The sequence below is a fragment of the Ipomoea nil genome, unplaced genomic scaffold, assembly GCF_001879475.1.
Source record: "Ipomoea nil cultivar Tokyo-kokei standard unplaced genomic scaffold, Asagao_1.1 scaffold2610, whole genome shotgun sequence".
Classification (NCBI taxonomy): Eukaryota; Viridiplantae; Streptophyta; class Magnoliopsida; order Solanales; family Convolvulaceae; genus Ipomoea; species Ipomoea nil.
The window spans coordinates 2,240,694-2,263,967 of NW_017619038.1; the positions used below are offsets into that span (position 1 = coordinate 2,240,694).

A 23,274-nucleotide genomic window follows, 5' to 3' on the forward strand; every position below is an offset into this window, starting at 1 on the left:
AACAAGAATACTTTTTTGGGCAACCACAAGCTACACCACCAAGTGGCCGAGGCCGAGGCCGTGGACGCCAAACATCTCCAAGTGGTTTGGGTTTTGCTCAATTTTCTAACTATGGTTTAGGTGCAGGTTCATCTAAAGGAAAATCTGATGATTGGTTCAATTGCTCCAAAACCGATATACCATCTATCGTATGGACTAAATAAAACGCACCTGCCATGATCAAGAAGCAATCCCCAGCTGAAGTAGCTCACTGGGTAACTGAAAAGAATAAGTATGAACAGAGAAAGAGAAAGAAGATGGATATGTGGTTTGATTTGCAAAAACTCACTGGAACCACGGGAAATTCTCTTGGCCACGGTAGAAGCTTCAATGAATGCATTGAATGGATCGAAGCTGGAGTTCTACCGGGAACAACTCTGAAAGAAGCATATGAAAATTACCTCGCCGGACAAGTCAACAAAGAATTCTTCTGTGAATGTATCAAGAATGATGTGTACAAGATGAGGGAACACATCAAAGATGTTCTGAAGAACGGAAGAAGTGATAAGAGGCAAAAGAGGTAATCTGATCCTATGTTTTTCGAAACTTATGTTGTGTAATCTACTGTTTCGAAATTATCAAGTATTTTCCCTTAATATGATCGTATAAGTTATGACAATTTCCTAAAGTGGTCTATATTTGTTTTTTATATCTTAACTTGTAATTAGTATGTGAATTAAAAGACAAGCATTTAAAACGCATAACAAAAGAGAAAAATGACTAAGAATTTAAAATGCAATATGCTTATTAGGAACTTGTCTAAAATTAATTCACGAGTCAATTTTATTTTTCCTAGAAAATATTTGTTTAACTCATCATGGCTTTGTCAAATAAAATTGAGCAAAAATATTTTTCAAAAGACTTAAAGCCAATGACTGAGTATAGGATTTTGGCATTATCAAAAGGGGAGAAATTGTTAGGAATATATTGTAATAGATTTTGATATGCCAAATGGTATTTTAGAATCCCCAATTTTATTTGTTAAGTCTAGGCGTGGCGTGTCATAGACCATGAAAGGAAAATTAACAATTATGAAGAAAGGGAAAAATACGAAGAAGAAGATGTATGCGTATGATATGTATACAAAATAAGCCCACACGCCCAACTCAAAGAAGAAGCCATACTAATGAATCTCATACGAAGAAACGAGAAGCAAACCAAAATTCATAAAGTTATCTTGAAGATCAAGCATCTCTGGAAAGAAAGAAGTAAATCAAGAGGAATGCTATAATAACCAATAATTCGTATTGCCGAGATGGATGAAAGCTTGATGTATAAATCGCAAGGTTTTAGGTTTGAAACTCACTTCTTATAATTTTATAAAGAAGCCTTAAATCAGTTCCAAGAGATGAAGTAGGAGCAGAGGTTTGAAAAGTGGTTTCGAAATTAATTCAAGTAAATTCGAAACTAAGAAGGAGATGAAGTTTCAATAGAGGTTTTGAAAATAAAGAAGAGATGAAGTTAGAGCAGAGGTTTCGAAATCAATTAAATAATAGAACTTGGGGACAAGGTTAGAGATGCGGTTGGAGCTGAGGTTCCAAAAGAGATTTCGAGACTAAGTTGGAGCAGAGGTTTCAAGATCAGTTTCGAAATCATTTAAATAATAAAGATTGGAGATGAAGTTAGAGATGCGGTTTGCAAGTCAAAGTCTTCATAAGTCAAGTCAATATGAAGTTAGAGATGCAGGTTGCAAGTCAAAGTCAAAGAGATGAAGTTAGAGATGAAGTCTCATCAAGCTATATATAGTAAGAGCAGAAGTTGGAGATGAAATTCCAAAGCTATATATAGTAAGAGCTGAAGTTGGAGATGAAGTTTCAATCAAGGATTGAATTCTCACCACCAAAATGAAGAGGAGCTGAAGTTGGAGATGAAGTTTCAATCAAGGATTGAATTCTCACCACCAAAATGAAGAGCTGAAGTTGGAGATGAAGTTTCAATCAAGGATTGAATTCTCACCACCAAAATGAGACCCAGATCAAGAGATCTCATTGGCCGAAACACTTCATCAGTAGCCATACATAGAGAATAAAATACACAGAAGATGAAAGTCCCAGAAGGCGCATGATCTACATCAGAATTATTTTAAAGTCTCTTCACATGGACCACATGCTAGGCAACGACCAAACTATCAGAGATATCATTTTTAATATGATCCTCTGAGAAAGCTACAGATCTTCTGCAAAAGGCTACAAGAATTCAAATTTGAGATCTACAATTCAAATTTGAGATTGTCTTTTTTCAACGGACAACTTCTCAAAACCAGCTATAAAAGGATGAAGAATGAAGCAGATCAACTAACTTCCAACACTACCAATACAGCTTTGAGCGTGAGAAAAGCATACGAAATACAAGTGAGAAATATACAGAGCCAACAAGCTAGATACGAAATATTCAAGTGAGATAAACACTCAGAGATTCAAAGCTCAAAGAGAAAATATTCAAGAGTGTTTAATTCTTCATCATTGAGAAACTTGTTGCATATTGAAGATCCATTCAAGAAGTCTCAAAGTTGGAAAGTCAGTGAAACTTGTTTTTCTACAAACAAGTGAATCAACAGTGTTGGAGAACACTGGACGTGATTAGTGCGGGCTTTGTGATCAAAGCACTAGATCACGGGATACGTCGAAGACGGGGGGAAAGTAGCATGGAGTTGTGAAATCCTGGATTGTCACACGGAGCTGTGAGATCCGAAACAGTAGTGTCGGAGGTACTGGGCGTGATTGGTGTGGGCTTGGTGATCAAAGCACCAGATCACGGGATACGTCGACCGGATCGTGGAAGACACGGAGGGAAAGTAGCACGGAGCTGTGAAATCCTGGAAAGTAGCACGGAGCTGTGAAATCCGAAGGAGCAGTGTTGGAGGGACTGGGCGTGATTAGTGTGGGCTTAGTGATCAAAGCACTAGTTCACGGAAATTCATTATATCAAGGAACCAAGAAGTGGTGGATATAGTGAATTTCTCTTGGACGATAAGAGCAAGTGGACTAGGGGGATTACATCACCTCCGAACCACTATAAATTGCCTTGTGTCATTTACTGCTTTATTTACTTACTACTTATCATGTTGATATACTTGACACAATCACACAACTCGTATTTATTTATTCCGCTGCGTACAAGACTCTAACAATCTAGTTAAGAGTTTTCATATCTCTGTTGCCTGAGTAATTGTTGCATTCGCGAAAAAGTTTAAAAGTCTATTCACCCCCCCCCCCCCTTTAGACTTTTACCACACCCCCTTTGGGACCAACACATGTCGACCACGCAAGCTAATTTATAGCACTCATCTTAATTGTCCTCGAGTGTTACATTTGGTTTCAGAGCCCTAAGGGCTAAATTTCAATGGCAATTGGCAAGCCCACGAAATCTCAAACCGATGGATAGACTAACAGAGTTAATAGATGCCTGGAAACGTATCTTAAATGTATGTAGGACATTTCAAAAGTCAAACAATGGACTAAATGGTTGAACTTCGTTGAGTATTTGTGTAACCATAATTTTCATACTACATTACAACTCACTCCTTTCCTGGCACTTGGTTGAATATTTGGATTTGATACTCAAATACTTGGCATTGATTACTTGAACTTGACCACTTTAAAAATACTTGAGAAGTTAAAACTTGAATACGTATTTAAGAACGCTGCTAGCTTTCTTTGGAGTATATCTTCTTCTTTGTTGTCCTTTCTCTTGAAACGGAAATCTCTATTTATAATAAGGAAAACATTATCTATACCTTGCATTTGAGCATTTGAGTTAAAAAATATTTGAATCATTTAACTTTATCAAAATATAAAAATAATAAAATATATTTGACTAAGTTATATTATATACGGAGTATTATAAATACTTACAGTCGGGCCAAATATATAATATTTTGACCATTTAAATTATACAATTAACAAGTCCATCAATTTCTAACAAATTATTTTACCAAATTACACAGGTAAATTATGCTGTGGTCTGTGGAACCGTGTCCACCTTGCATGGTGGACACGGTTCCAAAACTGTTCATAATTATGAATATATAGTTCAAAAATTATGAACATATAGTTCTATAATTATGAAGATAGAGTTGTGAACATAATTATGAACATATAGTTTTGTAATTATGAATATAGAGATTCAATAATTGTGAATATGAAGTTCAAAAATTATGAATATATAGCTTTACAATTATGAACATATAGTTCAGTAATTATGATCATAGAATTTTGTAATTGTGAATATAAAGTTCAATAATTATGAATATGAAGTTCAAAAATTATGAATATATAGCTTTATAATTATGAACATATAGTTCAGTAATTATAAACATTGAATCGTTCGCGACCTTGCAAGGTGGACATGGTCCCACTGCATAACGATTGAATTATACACGTCTTAGTCAATCTAATGGGCTTCAAAATTTTAATATCCACATCGTCTTATTTCATTGCTCTCACCAACCCTTTGCTATGCTTGCTAAGAGCTCAAGATCTTCTCGGGTTTCTTCTATTATCGTTAAGATCTTGACTCGATTTCATCATCTTTCACGTTTTTTATAGGTAATTCTACCCCATTTCATTTGTAACTTTTAGTGTTGCATAGGTATAGTAAGCAAATCCTAGATCTGCAAACAATTTCTACCATTTTAGGCATGTGAACTATTTTCCTCTAAGGAATACCAAGTTTCTCATCATTTTTCACCATCATTTTAGGTATTTCTATTATAACCATTTCACTTGTATTACTTTTGGTCTTGTACGGGTGTAGAGAGCAAACACTAGGTCTATAAAGATTTCAATTAATTCAGGCAAGTAAATGCAATTTTTCCGATGAACACTGGATTTATCATCATTGCTAACTTTCCTTTTACGTAATTATACTATATATATTTCACTTTGCATTACATTTAGTCTTGCACATGTGTAGATTGAGAGCAAACCACAGATCTATAAGCAAGACTATAAGTTATTTTTACCATTTTAGGCATGTGAGCTCATTTCCTCCAAAGAAGACCAGATTTCTCATTACCGTTGACTTCTCTTTTAGGTAAATTTACTCTATTTCACTTGTGTTACTTTTATTCTTGCATTGGTATAAAACCACTACAAGAAAAATGCACATAGACAAGACTAGAAAGACAACAGTTTTTAAGAAAAGTGTTGTCTTTTGTATAAAAGACAATAGTTTGGTCCAAAACCGTTGTCTTTGATGCAACACTTTTGTCAAAGACAACGGTTTTTACTTAACCGTTGTTATAAGTGTGTTGTCTTTGTGCATGTTGTGAAAAGACAACACCACAACGACAACGGTTTTTAAAAACCGTTGTCTATGTGCGTTTTTTTTAAAATAAGACAACGGTTTTTTTAACTGTTGTCGTTGGTGTGTTGTCTTTAAGCGAACTGGAATACACAACACTAGAAAGACAACGGTTTTAAACAATCGTTGTCTTTGTGCGGTCTTTTTTAAAAAATAGACAACGGTTTTATTTAACCGTTGTCGTTGGTGTGTTGTCGTTAAGCGCACTCGAATACACAACACTAAAATGACAACGGTTTTGTATAACCGTTGTCTTTGCATGTTCTTTATTTGTTTAAGACAACGGTTTTATTTAACCGTTGTCTTTGATATGTTGTCTTTAAGTGTATTTGAATAAACAACACTATAAAGACAACGGTTTTAAAAAACCGTTGTCGTTGCGCATCATTATATAACATGTATATAAAATAAAAACAAAGAAGTTAACTAGAAGAATCAAACCTATGACCTCGTGCTTTACAAATATAAGGTTTCACCGACTACACAACACAAACTTTTATATCTTAGGGTGCAACATGTGGTATATAACTGGGTTTCTTCTGTGTTGTAATCTGTTGTCAATTGACTCTTAATTTTTTTTTTCTCAATCTATCATGAAAGATTTCTCTTTTACTATGTAAAGGAAACAAACTAAGTCTAGCTTGTTTTGGTTATTCTCTAAATATATAATAGGAGACGTTGTACCAGTGGATCTTGAGGCTACAAGAGGGAGGATCAAGAGTAACCACAGTTGACATTCTCAATTACCTTCAGGTTTTTCTTTTTTTACAAATTCTGTTACTGTTTCGTTTGTAGAAAAGATTGATTCTGTTTTTTATACACTTTTGAGTATGTGTTTGCCAATGGTTGTTAAGAGTTCTTGCACAGGGGTTTAAGACAGTATTAATTGCCAGTATATTGTAGTGATGATGTTAGTTTTTTTTTTTTTTTTTTTTATTAATTTTGTACTATTTAGGGTGGGAGAATGTCTGGTGGGTACTGACTGGGAAAATGAGCTCATCACTTCATTCCATGCAGTTTAATTTTAGTCTGTTTCTTTCTGCTCAGGACCACCTCATAAGCTGATCGATAACAACTTCAAGTTAAAATCCTTGAAAACTTCAAAAAATCCCCAGCTTTGAAAATATATATACAAAACAAATGAAATCAACAACAACTGCTGCATGTCTTGCATGCAATTTGCATCCTAGATTCTTGTTTTTACACACACATACAGGTCAATTATTAATTGCTTCTTTGAATCCCATTATATATATATTCTCCCATGCACATATGTATGAAAGAAATGACATTAATCTACCTCTTAATATAGCCAAATTACAAAACCAAATTAAACTTCTTTCTTTCATATAATGTGAAAAAGAAGAAAAATATTGCATGCTTAATATAAAAAGTTACAGCTTTTTGGAGTTTGGGTCAGGAAGGGAAAGAGAAAAAGAAAAAGTTACATTCTGTTTGATTGCTGCTCTGTTTGATATTCAATGTGTTAGAACTCACACGAATTGCCGGACAGACCACATTATGCTGTTCATTTGTTTTTTTTTTTTTTTTTTTTGGTTTTGTTTTCAATCTTTTTTTTTTGGTTTTGTTTTCAGTCTGATCAATAGATTATTTTTCACAGTATTATTGTGATTTCTGATTCTTTTGGTGCTTTGTATTCGAGTTGATGAGCATGTATTCAATCTCTGGGTATGCCTGAATATATATATATATATATATATATATATATATATATATATATATATATATATATATATATATATATATATATATATATATATATATATATATATATATATTATTTGTCTTGTTACTTGATTATTTTTAAGCGACATGAATTTATTTTTCTTGTCACTTGACTGTTTTGTAGCATTGAAATGGACAAAGAATGGATGTCAAAAGCTAGACTATGTTATGAATATGAGGTTGGAGTAAAATCTTTTTTAGAATTTGCTAAAAAAAATGTCGTTGATCCTAATTCAATATCATGCCCACGTGCAATATGTGGCAACCTAAGGAAGCAACCTATTGATACTATAAGGGCACACTTGTACCGTAATGGAATGGATGCAACGTATGTGTCATGGATATGGCACGGGGAGAAGGCCACGTTTAACAACTCAATAGATGAGGGAAGTCAAATTAGGGGAGAGGAGCAGATGCTTTTTGATGAAAACCCTATAGATATGGTAAATGCTGCTTATGACGAATACGTTGAGGATCCCAAAAAATTTAGTAAATTACTAGAAGATGCAGAGAAACCGCTATACGCTGGATGCACTACGTTTACAAAACTATCAGCGGTAGTGAAGTTATATAACTTGAAGGCAAAATATAGTTGGAGCGACGCAAGTTTTACGGACCTTCTAGATTTGTTTGTAAAAATGCTTCCAACTGACAACGTACTGCCTTCTTCTTTATACGACGCAAAGAGAAGCTTGGTTGCATTGGGAATGGACTATGATAAAATACATGCGTGTCCCAATGACTGTATCTTATATCGGAAGGAGAATGCAAACTGTACTAATTGCCCTACTTGTGGAACTTCAAGGTGGAAGATAGGCAAGAATTCTAAGATATCCATAGGAGTTCCTGCAGAGGTGTTATGGTACTTTCCACCTATACCAAGATTTCAAAGAATGTTTCGGAACAAGGATATCTCTAAGGAGTTAACTTGGCATAGAGATAATAAAGTTTGTGATGGTTACTTGCGTCATCCAGCTGATGCACCTTGTTGGAGAACAGTAGATGATATGTGGCCAGATTTTGCTAATGAGCCAAGAAATCTTAGATTGGCTTTATCTGCAGACGGGATAAATCCCCATAGTGTAATGAATTCTACATATAGTTGTTGGCCAGTCATCATGATTACATACAATCTGCCTCCTTGGATGTGCATGAAGCGAAAATTCATGATGCTCAGTATGTTGATTTCTGGCCCTAAACAACCCGGGAATGACATTGATGTTTATTTGGCACCTTTGATTGACGATTTAAAAGTTTTATGGGAAGAAGGTATAGTAGCATACGATGCATACCGACAGGAAAAATTTGTCCTTAAAGCTGTTTTACTTTGGACGATCAATGATTTCCCAGCATATGGGAACTTATCAGGTTGCACTGTCAAAGGATATCATGCATGTCCTATATGTGGGGAGAATACATATGCCAAGAGGTTGAAGCATAGTAAGAAAATGGCATTCACAGGACATAGAAGATTTTTATGTAAAGCTCATCCTTATCGAAGGCAAAAGAAGGCATTTGATGGTCAGCAAGAATTCGACATAGCACCCAAACCATTGAGTGGGTATGATGTTCTGAAAACAGTTGAGGGGATCAATTGTTGTTGGGGAAAAAAGAGTGGCAAGGTAAATGCTAAAAGAAAAAATACTGAATCATGTTGGAAAAAGAAATCAATTTTCTTTGAGCTTGAGTATTGGAAGCATTTGCATGTTCGGCATGTTCTTGATGTCATGCACATTGAGAAGAATGTGTGTGAAAGTATTATTGGCACATTACTTGACATCCCAGGAAAAACCAAAGATGGGGTAGCTGCTCGACTAGACCTTGTGGAAATGAATGTGAGAATGGAGTTGGCACCAAAACAAGGGGAGAAGAAAACGTTTTTGCCACCTGCTTGCTATACACTAAGTAAAGAGGAGAAAAAGAAAGTTTGTAACTCTTTGTTACATATGAAAGTCCCAACAGGCTATTCATCTAATGTCAGAAACCTAGTCAATGTGAAGGAGTTGAAACTTGTTGGTCTTAAATCTCACGATTGTCACACTTTCATGCAACAGTTGCTTCCAGTTGCTATTCGAGGTGTGTTGCCCAAACATGTTAGGTATGCTATCACTCGGTTGTGCTTCTTTTTTAATGTTATATGTAGCAAAGTGATAGATCCCTCAAAGTTAGATGCGCTACAAGATGAGATTGTGACAACGTTGTGTTTGCTGGAAAAGTACTTTCCTCCTTCATTTTTTGATATAATGGTTCACTTAACTGTTCATCTTGTGAGGGAGGTGAAATTGTGTGGACCGGTGTGGTATAGATGGATGTACCCATTTGAAGGATATATGAAAATCTTGAAAGGTTATGTGCGAAATCGCAATCGACCAGAAGGTTGTATAGCCGAGTCTTATATTTCTGAAGAAGCTATAGAATTTTGCTCAGAGTATTTGTCTAACGTACAAACAATTGGGAACCGATCTACATTTCATGAAGTGGTGCGTACTCGGCCTTTATCAGGTGCTCAAGTGCAATCCATTAGCCAAGCAGAGTGGGAGCAATCACATCGTTATATTTTGGCAAACGATGTAGAAATAGACCAATATGCCAAGTAATTTTTCCAACTCTGATAAACTTCGAATAGATTGTTTATATATATTTTACTGGTTAATTGACTTTGGTAAAATACCGTTGCTTAGGGAACACAAGGCACATTTGAAGGCTACAATGCGTGGTAAAGTTAGGACAGAGAAGGGGCTACTTGTTCAGCATAACCGCACATTTATTAATTGGTTACGTGATCGTGTAAGTTGTATAACTAGGACTAGTACAACGGAAAAAAAAGTCACCGGTTTTATTATCATATACTAATTTTAGTGTTATCATTTTTAGGTTGGACGAGCAATAAATGATTCCACCCATGAAATATCAGAAAGATTAAAATGGTTGGCCCATGGTCCTCGGAACCAAGTGTTAAAATATTCTGGTTATTTAATTGAAGGAGTTACTTTTCATACCAAAGATCGTGATAATTTGCGAGCTGTCCAAAACTCAGGAGTAAGCTTAGTTGCAAATATAATGCAAGTTTCCAGTGCAAAGGATAAGAACCCCGTTGAGTCAGATATGGTATTTTATGGAGTTATTGAAGAAATATGGGAGCTTGATTACCATAACTTTCGAGTTCCTGTGTTCAAATGCAATTGGGTTGAGAATAACAATGGTATTAAAGTAGACGATCTTGGTTTCAAATTAGTAAACCTCAATAGGATTGGATTCAAATCTGATTCTTTTATCTTGTGTAGTCAAGCTAAGCAAGTATTTTATATTCAAGACCCTCAAGATCCTAGATGGTCTGTCGTGCTTGCAACTCCTACTCGGGATTACTTTGAAGATGGGACTGAGATGGATGAAACAATAATCCATCATCAATGCTTTACGAATGGAATGCCATCTATGAATGTTGACGATAAAGATGAGAGTGAACCGCCATGCATTCGAGAAGATTGTGATGGGACTTGGGTTGAGAATAAGAACTCCTAGCTAGTTAGTGTATAACTTTGCAAACCTTATATTTTAAATTTGACTTATGTATGTGTTCTTAAATGTTTCTTAGGTTCAATGCCTTCAATTTTTTCGGCACCCAACTTTTGAAAATGAATTCAAACATTTCTAATAATTTTGTTTTTATATATTTGTGATTTTTAGGTTTGCGGGCTTATGGCTGTTGGAAGAAAGAAAAAAACTGGTCATCAAGAGCAAAAGGAACAAGAAGTACATGGTGATGAAGAATACAATGGAAAAGAGGTGCAGGTGGATGAGGAAGAAAAAATGTCAGGTTCTGTAGATACTTCATCAACGAGGAGCACTCGAGGTCGTACCCAAATGCATAAGCTTGCTATGCAAAGGGTACAAGGAGTGAAGAAAGCAGTACAGTTCAATGCTTTGGTACAACCGATTGGAGAAAGTGCGGCAGAATTGCAAAGTTACATTGGTGTCCTTGCAAGAGAAAAGGTCAAGTTGAATTTTAAGACATGGAAACATGTGCCACAAGATATTAAAGAAAAGATATGGGATGCTGTTAATGTAAGCAAATTCTCATTCTTTTATTTAGCTTGTATTAATTGTGATATTTAACATATTAGTCTTTGTGCACGACGAAGATGTGACTCCTTTTTGTCAATTGATGCCAATATCGTACACGTGTATTGCTGTCTACATATGGTATGATTTAATATATATTTCGAGTCAATTTGATAACTTATCACTTCTATGCTTTGTTCTTCTAATTCAGTTTCCGTTCAAATGTTAGGTATTTGTATAACAAGATGATGGAAGAGAACAAGCTTGACAAATTCAGATTTATGCAGCCAAGTGTCGTAGGGCATCTGGCAACGAAAAGAACAGATACAAATTTTCTAGAAAATCAATTGGAAAAGAGGGCACGAGCTTTAGCAAACAGACTGCTGGACATTCCAAGTGATGCAACACTTTTGGTGCCATGTAATATAGGGTAAGAATGGTTACAATTTACTTTCAATTGCATATATTGTGTTGATGTAATATATAATTATGTGTTTGTGTGTGCATAGCTTCCATTGGATTCTGACAGTTATCAACATCACTAAGGACTTAGTTTATGTGTGGGACCCTCTTAATCATCGCATTCGCGATGATGATTGGAAGCGTGTTGTAGAAATGTAAGTTTTTATTTTTTATTTTTTTTATTTTCATTCTTTCGATTTATTATTACATAATCTGAATAATCAAACATATATATATATATATATATATATATATATATATATATATATATATATATATATATATATATATATACATATGAAGGGCTATTAAAATGGTTCATGCATCCACTACGAATGCAAAGAAAGGACGCAGTAAAACTACTTGGGAAATTGTCAAGGTAATTTCATATTTTTAACTATATAAGTGTTTGTATATAGCTAAATTGTAATGCAAATATTATTTAACATTTGTAGGCTCCTCGTCAACCGGATAGTAACCAATGCGGTTTCTTTGTCATGGCGTACATGAAAACTTTAATTGAGAATATGCCAGACTTCGATGATAAAAATTCTGTTCAAGCACTGGTATTACATTCCATTTCTACTCTCTCTTCCTTGTTTCTCGCTGTTATTTAATTGCAGAATGGTTCTAGGTTTTAATGCTTTGTTAGCTTGGGTTTAAGCCTCTCTCTTTTTCACTTGATTTGGACAGTTATTGATGATAAATTTGATTTTTATTTTTTATATTTTAGAATAAGTTTGTTGCTCTGAAATTTGGGTGTAGAATGCGTGTGAAAGCTCGAAATTTTGGGCATTTTAGTGCTTGATGTATTGCTTTTTCAAGTGTCTTTCTTTACTTGTTGGCTACACTTGTTATGATTCTCTTTAGGAAACTCATTATCTTGTTATGAACACCTTGAGTATGAATGTGGTGAGAGTAAGAGGGCAGTTTCATTTCATTGCAAATTATTTATATCTATACTAATTTATTTTCTTACTTTTTACATGTAGTTTCAACAAGTTGATCATGACAAAGAGGTTATTGATCTGGTGCGATCTGAATGGGCCGATATTCTATCAAGTCATATAGAGTAGGTATGATTTGGTCATTCGAACGTTGTGATCATCTAGACTTGAATTGGTTCAGGGAATTGTTTTTTGTGTAGTAGTATTATGACTTGAATGATAATTAGAATTGGTCATGGAAGTCTTTTTACTTGTTATTTTGAACCTTATTAGATTGTGCACAATTATGTAACTACACTTTGCAATTTATGGTGAATGGATAAATTATTTTTTTATACGATTATAATTTAAGCAGGTGATAAACGGTTAAAAACCGTTGTCTATTTTACAATAGACAACAGTTAGAAACCGTTGACTTTTCTACAAAAGACAACAGTTTATGGGTGTTTCAACAACACCCAATAGACAACGGTTTATAACTATTGTCTTTTAAAGAAAAGACAACAGTTAAAAACCGTTGTCTATGTACGTGACTTTTAACAACACTGGTTTCAACAACGCTTAATAGACAACGGTTAAAAAACCGTTGTCGTTGGTAGAAAAGACAACGGTTAATAACCGTTGTCTATTGCGTGACTTTTAACAACACCGGTTTCAACAACACTAAATAGACAACGGTTAAAAAACCGTTGTTGTTGGTAGAATAGACAACGGTTAATAACCGTTGTCTATTGCGTGACTTTTAACAACACCGGTTTCAACAACACTAAATAGACAACGGTTAAAAAACCGTTGTCGTTGGTAGAAAAGACAACGGTTAATAACCGTTGTCTATTGCGTGACTTTTAACAACACCGGTTTCAACAACACTAAATAGACAACGGTTTAAAAACCGTTGTCGTTGGTAGAAAAGACAACGGTTAATAACCGTTGTCTATTGCGTGACTTTTAACAACACCGGTTTCAACAACACTTAATAGACAACGGTTAAAAAACCGTTGTCGTTGGTAGAAAAGACAACGGTTAAAAAACCGTTGTCTATGGCAGGACCTACAACAACACCGGCTTCAACAACAGAAAGTATACCCCTACGACAACGGTTAATAACCGTTGTCTATGTGCATTTTTCTTGTAGTGAACGTAAACCACAGATCTGAATGTGGTTCTAGAAATTCAGGTAGGGAGGTGAACAAATCAAATATTTTAAATTCGATTCGTGATTCGAATTCGTATATCTCGATTCAAATTCGAAAACATATTTCAATTCGATTCGAATTTGAATATGAATTAGAGTCTGTTCGATTCTAGTATTCAATATATATATATATATATATATATATATATATATATATATATATATATATGTATATATATATATATATATGTATGTATATATATATATATATGTTAGTATAAGTTATTATTATGTATTGTGATGTGGCTTACCTAGTCATAGGCCTATTAGTTAGGTTCCTTTCCTGATTGTATTTATTGTACGCTCATTATCTGGTATCAGTTAGCCAGTTAGGACTCTCTCTCCTCCCACATCGTCGATTCTCTCTCTTTATTTTCGACCATGTCGCAGAGCTCCAGCGAGCGTACTCTCACCGCCACCACCGTTTCTTCCCCAAACACTAACCCAAATTCCCTAAATAGTGCACACCATTTTGTGTCACTAAAGCTTACCAATCGTAATTACTTGTTTTGGAGGACGCAGCTTATCCCGTTCCTTCGCAGACAAGGATTACTGGGGTACGTAGATGGAGGACATCCGTGCCTGTCGCCGGTTTTGGAGATTCCCGCCGGCAGCAACTCAGAAGACGCCGCCTCCACGACGACCAACTCCTCCTACGCCGCGTGGGTGCTACAGGACGCCTCTATCCTATCCCTCCTCATTTCATCCATGTCCGAGGAGTTCATGTATTTGGCCGTCGGCCATACCACCTCGCGTGGTGTGTGGAAAGCGGCGGAAACAGCGCTCGGTTCGTCGACACAGGTGAGGTGCCTCAATCTTTTGGGACAATTCCAGTCCCTGAGGCAAGGCGATAGCTCCCCAGCGGAGTATTTGGGACGAGCGCAGTTACTGGTTGAAGAACTCGCCCTCGTCGGCCGGAACATGACGCTCACCGAACAGAATTTGTACGTGTTCAAGGGCCTGAGACTGGAGTTCCGGGCGATGGCGGCTTCACTAGCAGTCACCGGCACGCCGGTGTTGATTCCCCAACTTGCGGACTACCTACAGGCGCAACAATTCATCCATGCCGATGATGATTATCCGGCCGGGTCTCCGATGATGGTCGGTGCTGCACCTCAGGCTCTGTACGTCGGACGTGGCAGGGGACAGAACGGCGATGGAGGCCGGCACAACCGCGGCGGTCAGGGCCGTGGAGGAGGCCAGCGCGGCGGTGGCCGTGGTAGTCGCGGCCGAGGAGGCGGTGTGCCGTGTTGTCAGATCTACCGTGCCCAAGGGCACACAGCCGTCTACTGTAACCGCCGTTACACCGAAGCGCCACCATCTTAGGCGCATGTCGCCGTCGCAGGAGAGGCCGGCGCACTGGAGCCCACAGCTTGGTTACTGGAGACTGGCGCGTCAGCGCACGCTACTCACAATTCCGGTCTGATCACGCATCCCGAGGAGTATCACGGCGTGGATGTTCTTAGAGTGGGTAATGGCACATGTTTGGCAATCTCAAGTGTTGGTCATGCGTTAATCCCGTCTGTTTCAAAGTCTCTAAAATTATCTGATATCCTACATGTTCCTGAACTATCTGTGTCATTGTTATCTGTTAACCGGTTCACTAAAGACAATAATTGTTATTTTGAATTTCACCCTACGTTCTTTGTTGTGAAGGACTGCAAAACGCAGGCGGTGCCTCTTAAAGGACTTAGCTCCGGGGGCTTATACACACTGTCGGTCCCGAGGTCTCATTTCGCGTTTGTTACAGCCCGTGCGTCTTCCGTGGTCTGGCACCAGCGTCTCGGTCACCCTCACAGTCAAGCCCTCCAGCCTGTGTTACAGGACTGTCCGGTTGAGTCAAATAAATGTGTAGTTTCGAATTTGTATTCCTCATGTCAGCTTGGAAAATCATGTCGATTTCCTTTAGATAGAGTACCAAAATCTAGCAATAATGTATACATATATATATATGTATATATATATATACATATATATATATATATACATATATATATATATATATATATATATATATATATATAAATTTATATATATACATATATATATTTATATATATATATAAATTTATATTTGTTTTACATTTTATCTTAATTTATTGGAGAACTTGGAAAAATATCAAGTTAGGCATTTTGAATTTGAATATTCGAGTCGAATCAAATATATTCGAATAGTGTAGTCAAATCGAATATGAATAAATTTTAAGATTCAAATATTTAACGAATACGAATAGTCTTCAATATAGTTGAATTCGAATCAAATAGCAAGATATTTGGCTCAATTCAATTCGTTTATACCACCAATTTTAGGTCAGTGAACTCGTTTTCTCCAACAAAGACCAATTTTTTTTTTAATTGTTCAGCCTTCCTTTTAGGTAATTATACTCTAGCTATAGCACTTGCATGCGTTACTTTTACAGCACGTTTGGTTCACAGAATGAATTTTGAGGTAATAGGAATGCTATTCCATAAGGAATGTAATAGGCAAGGAATAAAATAGGAATTGTATTTTAATGTTTGGTTCGCGCAATCGCAGCCTACCAGTCTAAAGGGTGAAGACCTCCGCGGCTCTGCCTCTTTCTATCCGTCTCTGTACCTCCAACTTCAGTGAAGAGTGGACTTCCGGCCAAAGTTCTAAAAATTCTAAAAATTCTCCAACCTCTCTCTAAAAGAATCCAATCTTTCTCTCCAAGTCAAAAAGGGAACTTCCAAGCTTTGCATAGTCTTCCACCAAGATTCAAACTTTCCAACACTACAAGGCTAGGAATGGTAAGATGTATCCTTCCCTACCTTTTCCTTACAAGATTCCCCCATCTTTTCTCTAAATCTTTCTTCTACCTTGTGGGTTTTGGGGGTTTGTTGAAGATCTAGTGCTGGGTGAAGTGCTAGGTTGATCTAGAGGAGCTTTGGTCTTGCTTTGAGGTTGAAGAAGGTGTTCTTGGTCTACAAGAGGTTACCCATTCTACACCAAACCTATTTTCACTTGATAATAATGATTATTGGCTTCTATGAGACATTCCTGATGTGTTTGAGTGATTGATGCATGATCTTGGGATAATGCATTTTTAGGGCTTGTATTTAGGCTTCTTAAATACTTCTATTTGAGCTATTCATAGCTTCAAGTCATATCTTTGTTGTATGGAAGATTTGGGGTCGTTTGGACTTGAACTTAGCCTTGTAGAAGAACATGTTTGGTGATTGCGGGGAATTGTTCCCCGTGGTCCTTTTATTTTGGTACTTGATGTTTTGGCCTCCCGTTGTTGAATTGTTGAGCTTTTGTGAGTCTTCTTGAGGTTCCTGATGTCTAGAACGATGTTTTAGGAATCCATGGTAGGATTTAGTGTCTTGAATCGTGCTAACGGTCCAACCTTGTGATTCGTTGGGCTAACATGAGTTTTGAAGGTTCGATGAAACCATTTTAGTTTAACCATTTCATATACATGCTAGTCTTTGTGTCATTGATGCTAGTATGTGTTGTTTGTCCCTTTCTATTGATGATTGGTAACTCGTGTTGCCAATCATGTTGATATTGGATTGAAGTCCATTGTTGTTTTTGAGTATCGTTTTATGTCCTTCATTGAAACCCATGATGTGATCAAGCTATTGTGTATGATTTTTCCTTGATTTTTCCTTGATCAAGCTATTGTTGAGCTTATCCTCTGTTGTACACACATTTTATGTGGAATCTAGGTGTTGTTGTATCTCTAGATTCCGTGTGTATTGACTCTTGTTGAGATGATGGATTGAAGTGATATGATTATTGAGATGGTAAAGTGGACAGTGTGGGGACTTATGTGTGCTTGCATCCGGTAGTGGGTTTAAAGCTCCGAATTTCCGTTTGGTTACTTGTGACTTGTGGGCAACATGGGAAACTCTTTCCAGTTACCAGAGATAATAGCTAACACGTTGAGCTTAGAATCTCAATAGGGGGTGTATACACTTAAAGTTGCTAGCTCTATTTCCAATGGGTTGCGGTCCTTGTCATTGCGATGACACTATGCATGTGATCCAGGTCGTTGCGATGACTACATGATACATGTTCGTTGATGATTTGGAGCCCTCCACACTGATCCACTACGAATCGAGTCGTGGTGCTGACTTCTCGGTATATGACTTGGTGTGATTGTGTCGTATGTGGACTTGGAACTCGTTACTGTGTGAATCTTGCCTCTCGTTGCTTAAGAGCATGTCTCTTGTGAATCCTTCTTTGTGTGTCGTACGTTGTACCTTGTTATTGAGCTTCTTGCTTGTGGTTCTATTGTCTTGTTGAGTATGAGGGTCTTTGACCTTTGTTGTGAATGATTGATGAGCCTATTGATGTTTCCTCTCTCTCGGCTTTAAAATGATATATACTGTACTCCCAGTTTCAAATGGTTTTGTTTATATCTATGTATATTATGATACTTAACGCGTGTTGGTGGGTTACCAGCATTATTCGCGGACCGGGTGTTATCCCCATGTTTTACAGGTTTTGCCTAGTTTGGAGTGCGTGCTAGATGAGGACTCTAGATAGTATATATCCCCTGCTAAACGTTTATCTTTTGTTGGCCTGTGTGCCTAGACTAGAGGCCTGTGCGCCTAGACTTGTTATGCTTATTGTTTTGATAGTCTTTAGCCTGTGCACCCATGGTTTATGAGTGTGGCATAACGCTTTCCCGATTTTTGTATAGCTTCCGCTTAATGTTTGTCTTGATGATTAGCTATTTACCTTTGAATTTAAGTTTTAAAAATGTAGATAAATCGAGGGTGTTACAGTTGGTATCAGAGCCTAGGTGTAACGCCACGTGTTACGGCCTCTAAATCAAATAATTATTTAATCATTTAACCAAAAGAAAGAATTAAATTTCATTAATTAATTAGGAAGAGTCCACCATAGCCCATGGACCCTTATCCCTAAAACCAATCCCTTAGTCCGATAAGGAATAGAATTAGCAAACCCATACCATTTAGACCCTAATTGGGACTCTTAGATATATAAATAGGGACATAGGAGGCACCTAGAACTCACACCACAATAACTTTCACCACACAAGAATTCCCAAGAATTCCCATAGGAGAAATCAAGAAAGAAGAGATCTTAAAGACAGACCCTTCATAGCCAAGGAATTTAATTAAGGCTAAGAGGTAACCATGTCTCAACAAAACCTATTTTCTTTGCTATAATCTTCTTCTTTGGCTCCTTCTATATGCTTGTGTCTTAATGAAATCTTCTATGATAATTATGATATGATCTTGATGATTGATGAGATGATTTTATGTGTGATCTTGATGATCCTGATGATGATAAGAGGATCTTGATGATTGTGTGATGTTCTTGATAAATCTTGATGTTTCTTGATATTAAAGATGAACTATGATCTTGATGATTTAAATATGATTAGAGCCCTAGGTTGAATCGTGAATTTCGTATTGGGATATTCTTGGTATATTTGGGTGGGAATTCACATGATCGGGTGTTCATTATGTTTAGAAGTCATGATAGGATGTGTTCTATGTGATTCTTGCTTTTGATCCGTTAATTGTCTACGTGGTGTCGTCATTCGCGTTTAAAAGTGTCTAAGCATGGTTTCGGGTTCCACAGAGGATCCCGGGACATATATTTTGGAAAAGGAGTCAGTGGGGGGTAGGTGGGGGTAGGGGGACCCGCCACCTACCCGCTGCCCGAAGTAACGCCGCCGGCAGCAGGCAGCCGCCGGCAGCGAGCGGCCGGCGGGCAGACGACTGCCCGCCGGGCACCCACTGCCCGGAGGTTCTTCGCCGGCGGGTGGCCCTCCACCCGCCGGCCACCCACTGGATTTTTCCCACTTTGGGACTTTGGCTTCCCCGTTTGGTGTTCCCCAACCCCCGTGGTGTTCCAATGAACTCCGTTTGTCGTGTATGAGTCTAGTTTGATGTTTCAGGCACCATTCGTAGGATAAAAGAGTCTCGTGTATTGCATGCTAGTTGAATTGGTAACCCGTTGGCCTAGGAGGAAGACGTATGAACCCCTTAGGACTATTCTTAGTATGTGGATAACTACACATAAGTTTTATTTATACGTTGTCCCCCTCCCTGTGTTAATGTGGGTTGCATGTGCTTGCTACGTGATATATGTGCATGACTCTTAGCTGCGGTCAAACTGGTTACTCATGAGCTGCGGTTCATTATCCTGGCTGCGGTCCACCTCATGGGCCTCGTGTGCTGTGGTCCACTGACTGGACGCGTCAGGCGGTGTGTAGGGCCACTAGCCCGAGGAAGGCCATAGTCCACCGAATGAGTTCGTCAGGCTGTGTGTAGGGTTATGGTCGGTTGCGATCCACCGAGTGTATGTGCCAGCGGTGTGTAGGGTCGTAGTCCCCAAAGATCATAGTCCACCGAATGAGTCCCTCAGGCGGTGTGTAGGGCTATGATTAGCTATGACCCACCGACTGAGCTCGTCAAGCGGTGTGTAGGGTCGCAGTCCCCAAAAGAGGATCACAGTCCACCTACTGAACGCGTCAGCGGTGTGTAGGGCTATGATCCGCCGTTGAAACTATCGACGGTCTATATAATTGGCTGCGGTCAATTCCTTCATGCTGCGGTATGAGGTAGGGTGCTGCGGGGCCGTGTTAGCGCTATATGCGCTAACCCTCATGTTTGGGGCAGGCGATTGGTCCGGTGGTGCCACCAAAGTGTGCTTGTGCGACAAGGATATTAATTGAATGATTTGAAAGTGAACTGTGACCTTAGATATGTGTATTTATGATGTTGCCACTATATAATTGATTATCGTTGTTGAATGTGTTTATCCCTATCTGTCGAGTCTAATCCTGGTTTTAAAGCTAGAGTCTCCTAAGTATATATCTTCCTGCTTCAAAATGGTTTTACTCTATCTATGTATATATATTTACCTATAATGTATTTTAACGCGTTAGAGTGGGTTACCAGCATCATTCGCTGAACAGATATATTTGGCTCTCAGGCACAGATGATTAGCTAGAAGAAATTGGATTAGATAGTTAGTCTTTCCTTTCGGCCTGCGTGCCTTGTTGATGTAATGCCAATATTTGAGGATAGTAGTTAGAATAGCCTGTGCATCTGAGCTCTCCAGCTCGAATGTGGCATAACACCCCTGACTCTATGTTTAGAATGCTTTAGTTGATATCTATTTAATAGAATTGCTTTCGTATTATAAGATCAAAATGTTTTAAAATTTCGGGGTGGTACACTAGATTTGTGCCGAGGATGTTAAGAGTTGGACTTTAGGAACCTAGAGTGGAACCTAGGTTACTGCTTTCAAGTGTAAGACCTTAAGAAGTTAAGCTTGAATCCTAAGTGTTTAAGTACCTAAGTCCTATGAACCTTAGGACGCGCGGTGAGGTTGTGAGTTCTCTTATCTTTTTCTGTTGTGCTTCATGTGCTTTGTTATTCATTCTGTTATGGGATCTTTTAAGTTAAGGCACCAGGTAAGGGTGCGGGCTTCTAAGCTTCCTCCCATTTTCGTGCTGTTTCTGTAGAAGTCAAGGATGGTACCATCGAGACGTCGTGCAAGGACTTCAGAAGCGGCCACCAACGATCAGCTAGTTCAAAGCCTGCATCAGCTGACGCAAATCACCCAAACGCTGAGCAATGCCCTCCTCAACAACAACCACCCTCCTCAGAATGCGAATCGGGACGTAGTACACCAAGTATCAAGTCTCTGTCCCCCGATCTTCGCCAGTGAAGAAGATCCCGCCGTGCTGGAAGACTGGATCCGGATGTTTGACAAGATCTTCGAAGTAGTGGTCTGCCCGGAGGATCGCGAAGTGGAGTTAGCTACGGTCTACCTTAGGCAAGAAGCGGACTTGTGGGGGATGCTTGAAAGGCCAGCTTGTAGACAAGATCCGAGGTTTAGTTGGGAAATCCTGAAGGATAAGCTACGTGAGCGGTTCTATCCTGCTAATGTCAAGCCGGAAAATTACGAGGAGTTCCTACACCTTATGCAAGTACCCTTGTCGATAATGGAGTACGAGGAGTTAGCCCGTTTCGCCTCAGTTTTGGTACCTACCGAGGAGAGTAAAGTTGAGAAGTTTGTGGCCTGTGGTTATGAGTTTGTCAGTTACCGGTGCCGAACCATCTAGAAACCTTCAAAGGAACGACTCTAAGAGTGGTGAGACTCCCCAGCCAATCCGGAACAACAAGGTTAAGGGAAGGCGCTCCGTTTGCAAGAAGTGTGGAAGTGGCTACCCCGGCATGGACTGTCATAGGAAGCCGGTAGAGTGCTTTGCTTGTGGTAAGAAAGGTCACCGGTCCTTTGAGTGCGTGCCTAAGAGGAAGACTTCAGCAAGCCCGAAACCAGCTGATAGTGTGAGACCTCAGTCGGGAAGTAAGCTTCAAAGGGGAATCAACAGCGGACGAAGTAGAAGAAGCAACCAGGACCCTGGTGCGAAGCCGAGACCTCGGCGAGGCAAAATCCGCAGTCGTGAGTCAGATGCAAGTTGAAACCGATGATGTAAGTTCTTTTACCCTTTTGATGCACCTCCCTTTGCCTTCGTGCCCTTTCGTGCGTGTTATCTTCGAGTGTTAGCTAGTTTAAGAGTCAGTTTTGACCTTGGTTTTGACTCGACGCCTCTTGGGTTTTTAAGAGATCTGGAGAAGTTTGGTAAGGTACGGGTGTTCTTAGCTTGTTAAGCAGAAGAAACCGTTTGAAGTCAAAGAACCCTTGACCCTCTTTAATCTTCTTCCTCCTCCTAGACGAACCCAATCATTCTTTTTCTGAGTAATCCTTTTTCTTTCGAACCTTGTTCTTGTTTTCTTTCCTAATAACCATCTTGTGTAAGGCGATGGTGACTTTAGCTTTTGAAGGAAATCTGGCAAGGTCTAAGAGTTAAGTCGCGTCAGAATCTAAGAAAAGAACCTTCAGTTCGACAAAAGTGTAGTGATCAAGCGCCGAGCAGACGTGTTCGCCCGAAGTAAGAAATCCCTAACCCTCTTAATGTCATTTTCCTCTCTTTACCTTGACGGACCAAAATCCTTTTTATTGGAAAATCCTTCCTATCTTTCCGAAACTCATTCTTGCTCCATTCTTGAATTGACTCTGTACAAGGTAACAACCTCATTTTCCTAAGTTCTGACTTTGAAAATCTTGATTCCCTTTCTAATCAATGCTATCTTTGAACCTTAACCTAGAACTCTTCCGTTAGGAAATCCTTTTCTATCCTTTTAAAACTCGTTCTTGTATTCCTCGCTTCTAACGATTCTGTGCAAGGTGACAACCTTATTTCCTAAGTTGCAACTTTGATGACTTTGATCCTATTCCTAAGTAACGTGATCCTCGAGTTTTGAACCTAAAGCTTCCGCTCTAACCTTCTTCGTTGAACCAAGTGTCTTCTTGTGAGCCTTCTTTCCCCCGAGTTACCTTTTTCCTTGCTACCGTTCCTGCTTTGGACCTTTCATCCAGACCGAAAGTTTTGAAGTTTTCAAGAGTTGCTTTGTAGAGAGTTGTGGGAGGTGTGTTAATGCAAGTGTTAAGTTGGCAGCCTGCAACAAGTTAGCCCAAGAGCTAGGGAGAAGGACATCCTTC

The 23,274-nt window shown here is 38.4% G+C and overlaps 1 protein-coding gene and 1 long non-coding RNA gene across 2 annotated transcripts; both read left to right on the forward strand.

The window, feature by feature from the left end:
* The first annotated feature begins 215 nt into the window (after window positions 1-215).
* LOC109154211 lies at window positions 216-10,611 on the forward strand. The gene is made up of 4 exons (XM_019302049.1): window positions 216-559; window positions 7,214-9,682; window positions 9,771-9,876; window positions 9,964-10,611. The coding sequence occupies exons 1-4, from the start codon at window positions 216-218 to the stop codon at window positions 10,609-10,611; spliced, it is 3,567 nt and encodes a 1,188-aa protein (XP_019157594.1).
* Window positions 10,612-11,536: 925 nt separating this feature from the next.
* LOC109154194 lies at window positions 11,537-11,970 on the forward strand. The gene is made up of 3 exons (XR_002049665.1): window positions 11,537-11,581; window positions 11,661-11,768; window positions 11,917-11,970. It is a non-coding gene; the product is annotated as an uncharacterized LOC109154194 (long non-coding RNA).
* The last annotated feature ends 11,304 nt before the right edge of the window (window positions 11,971-23,274 follow it).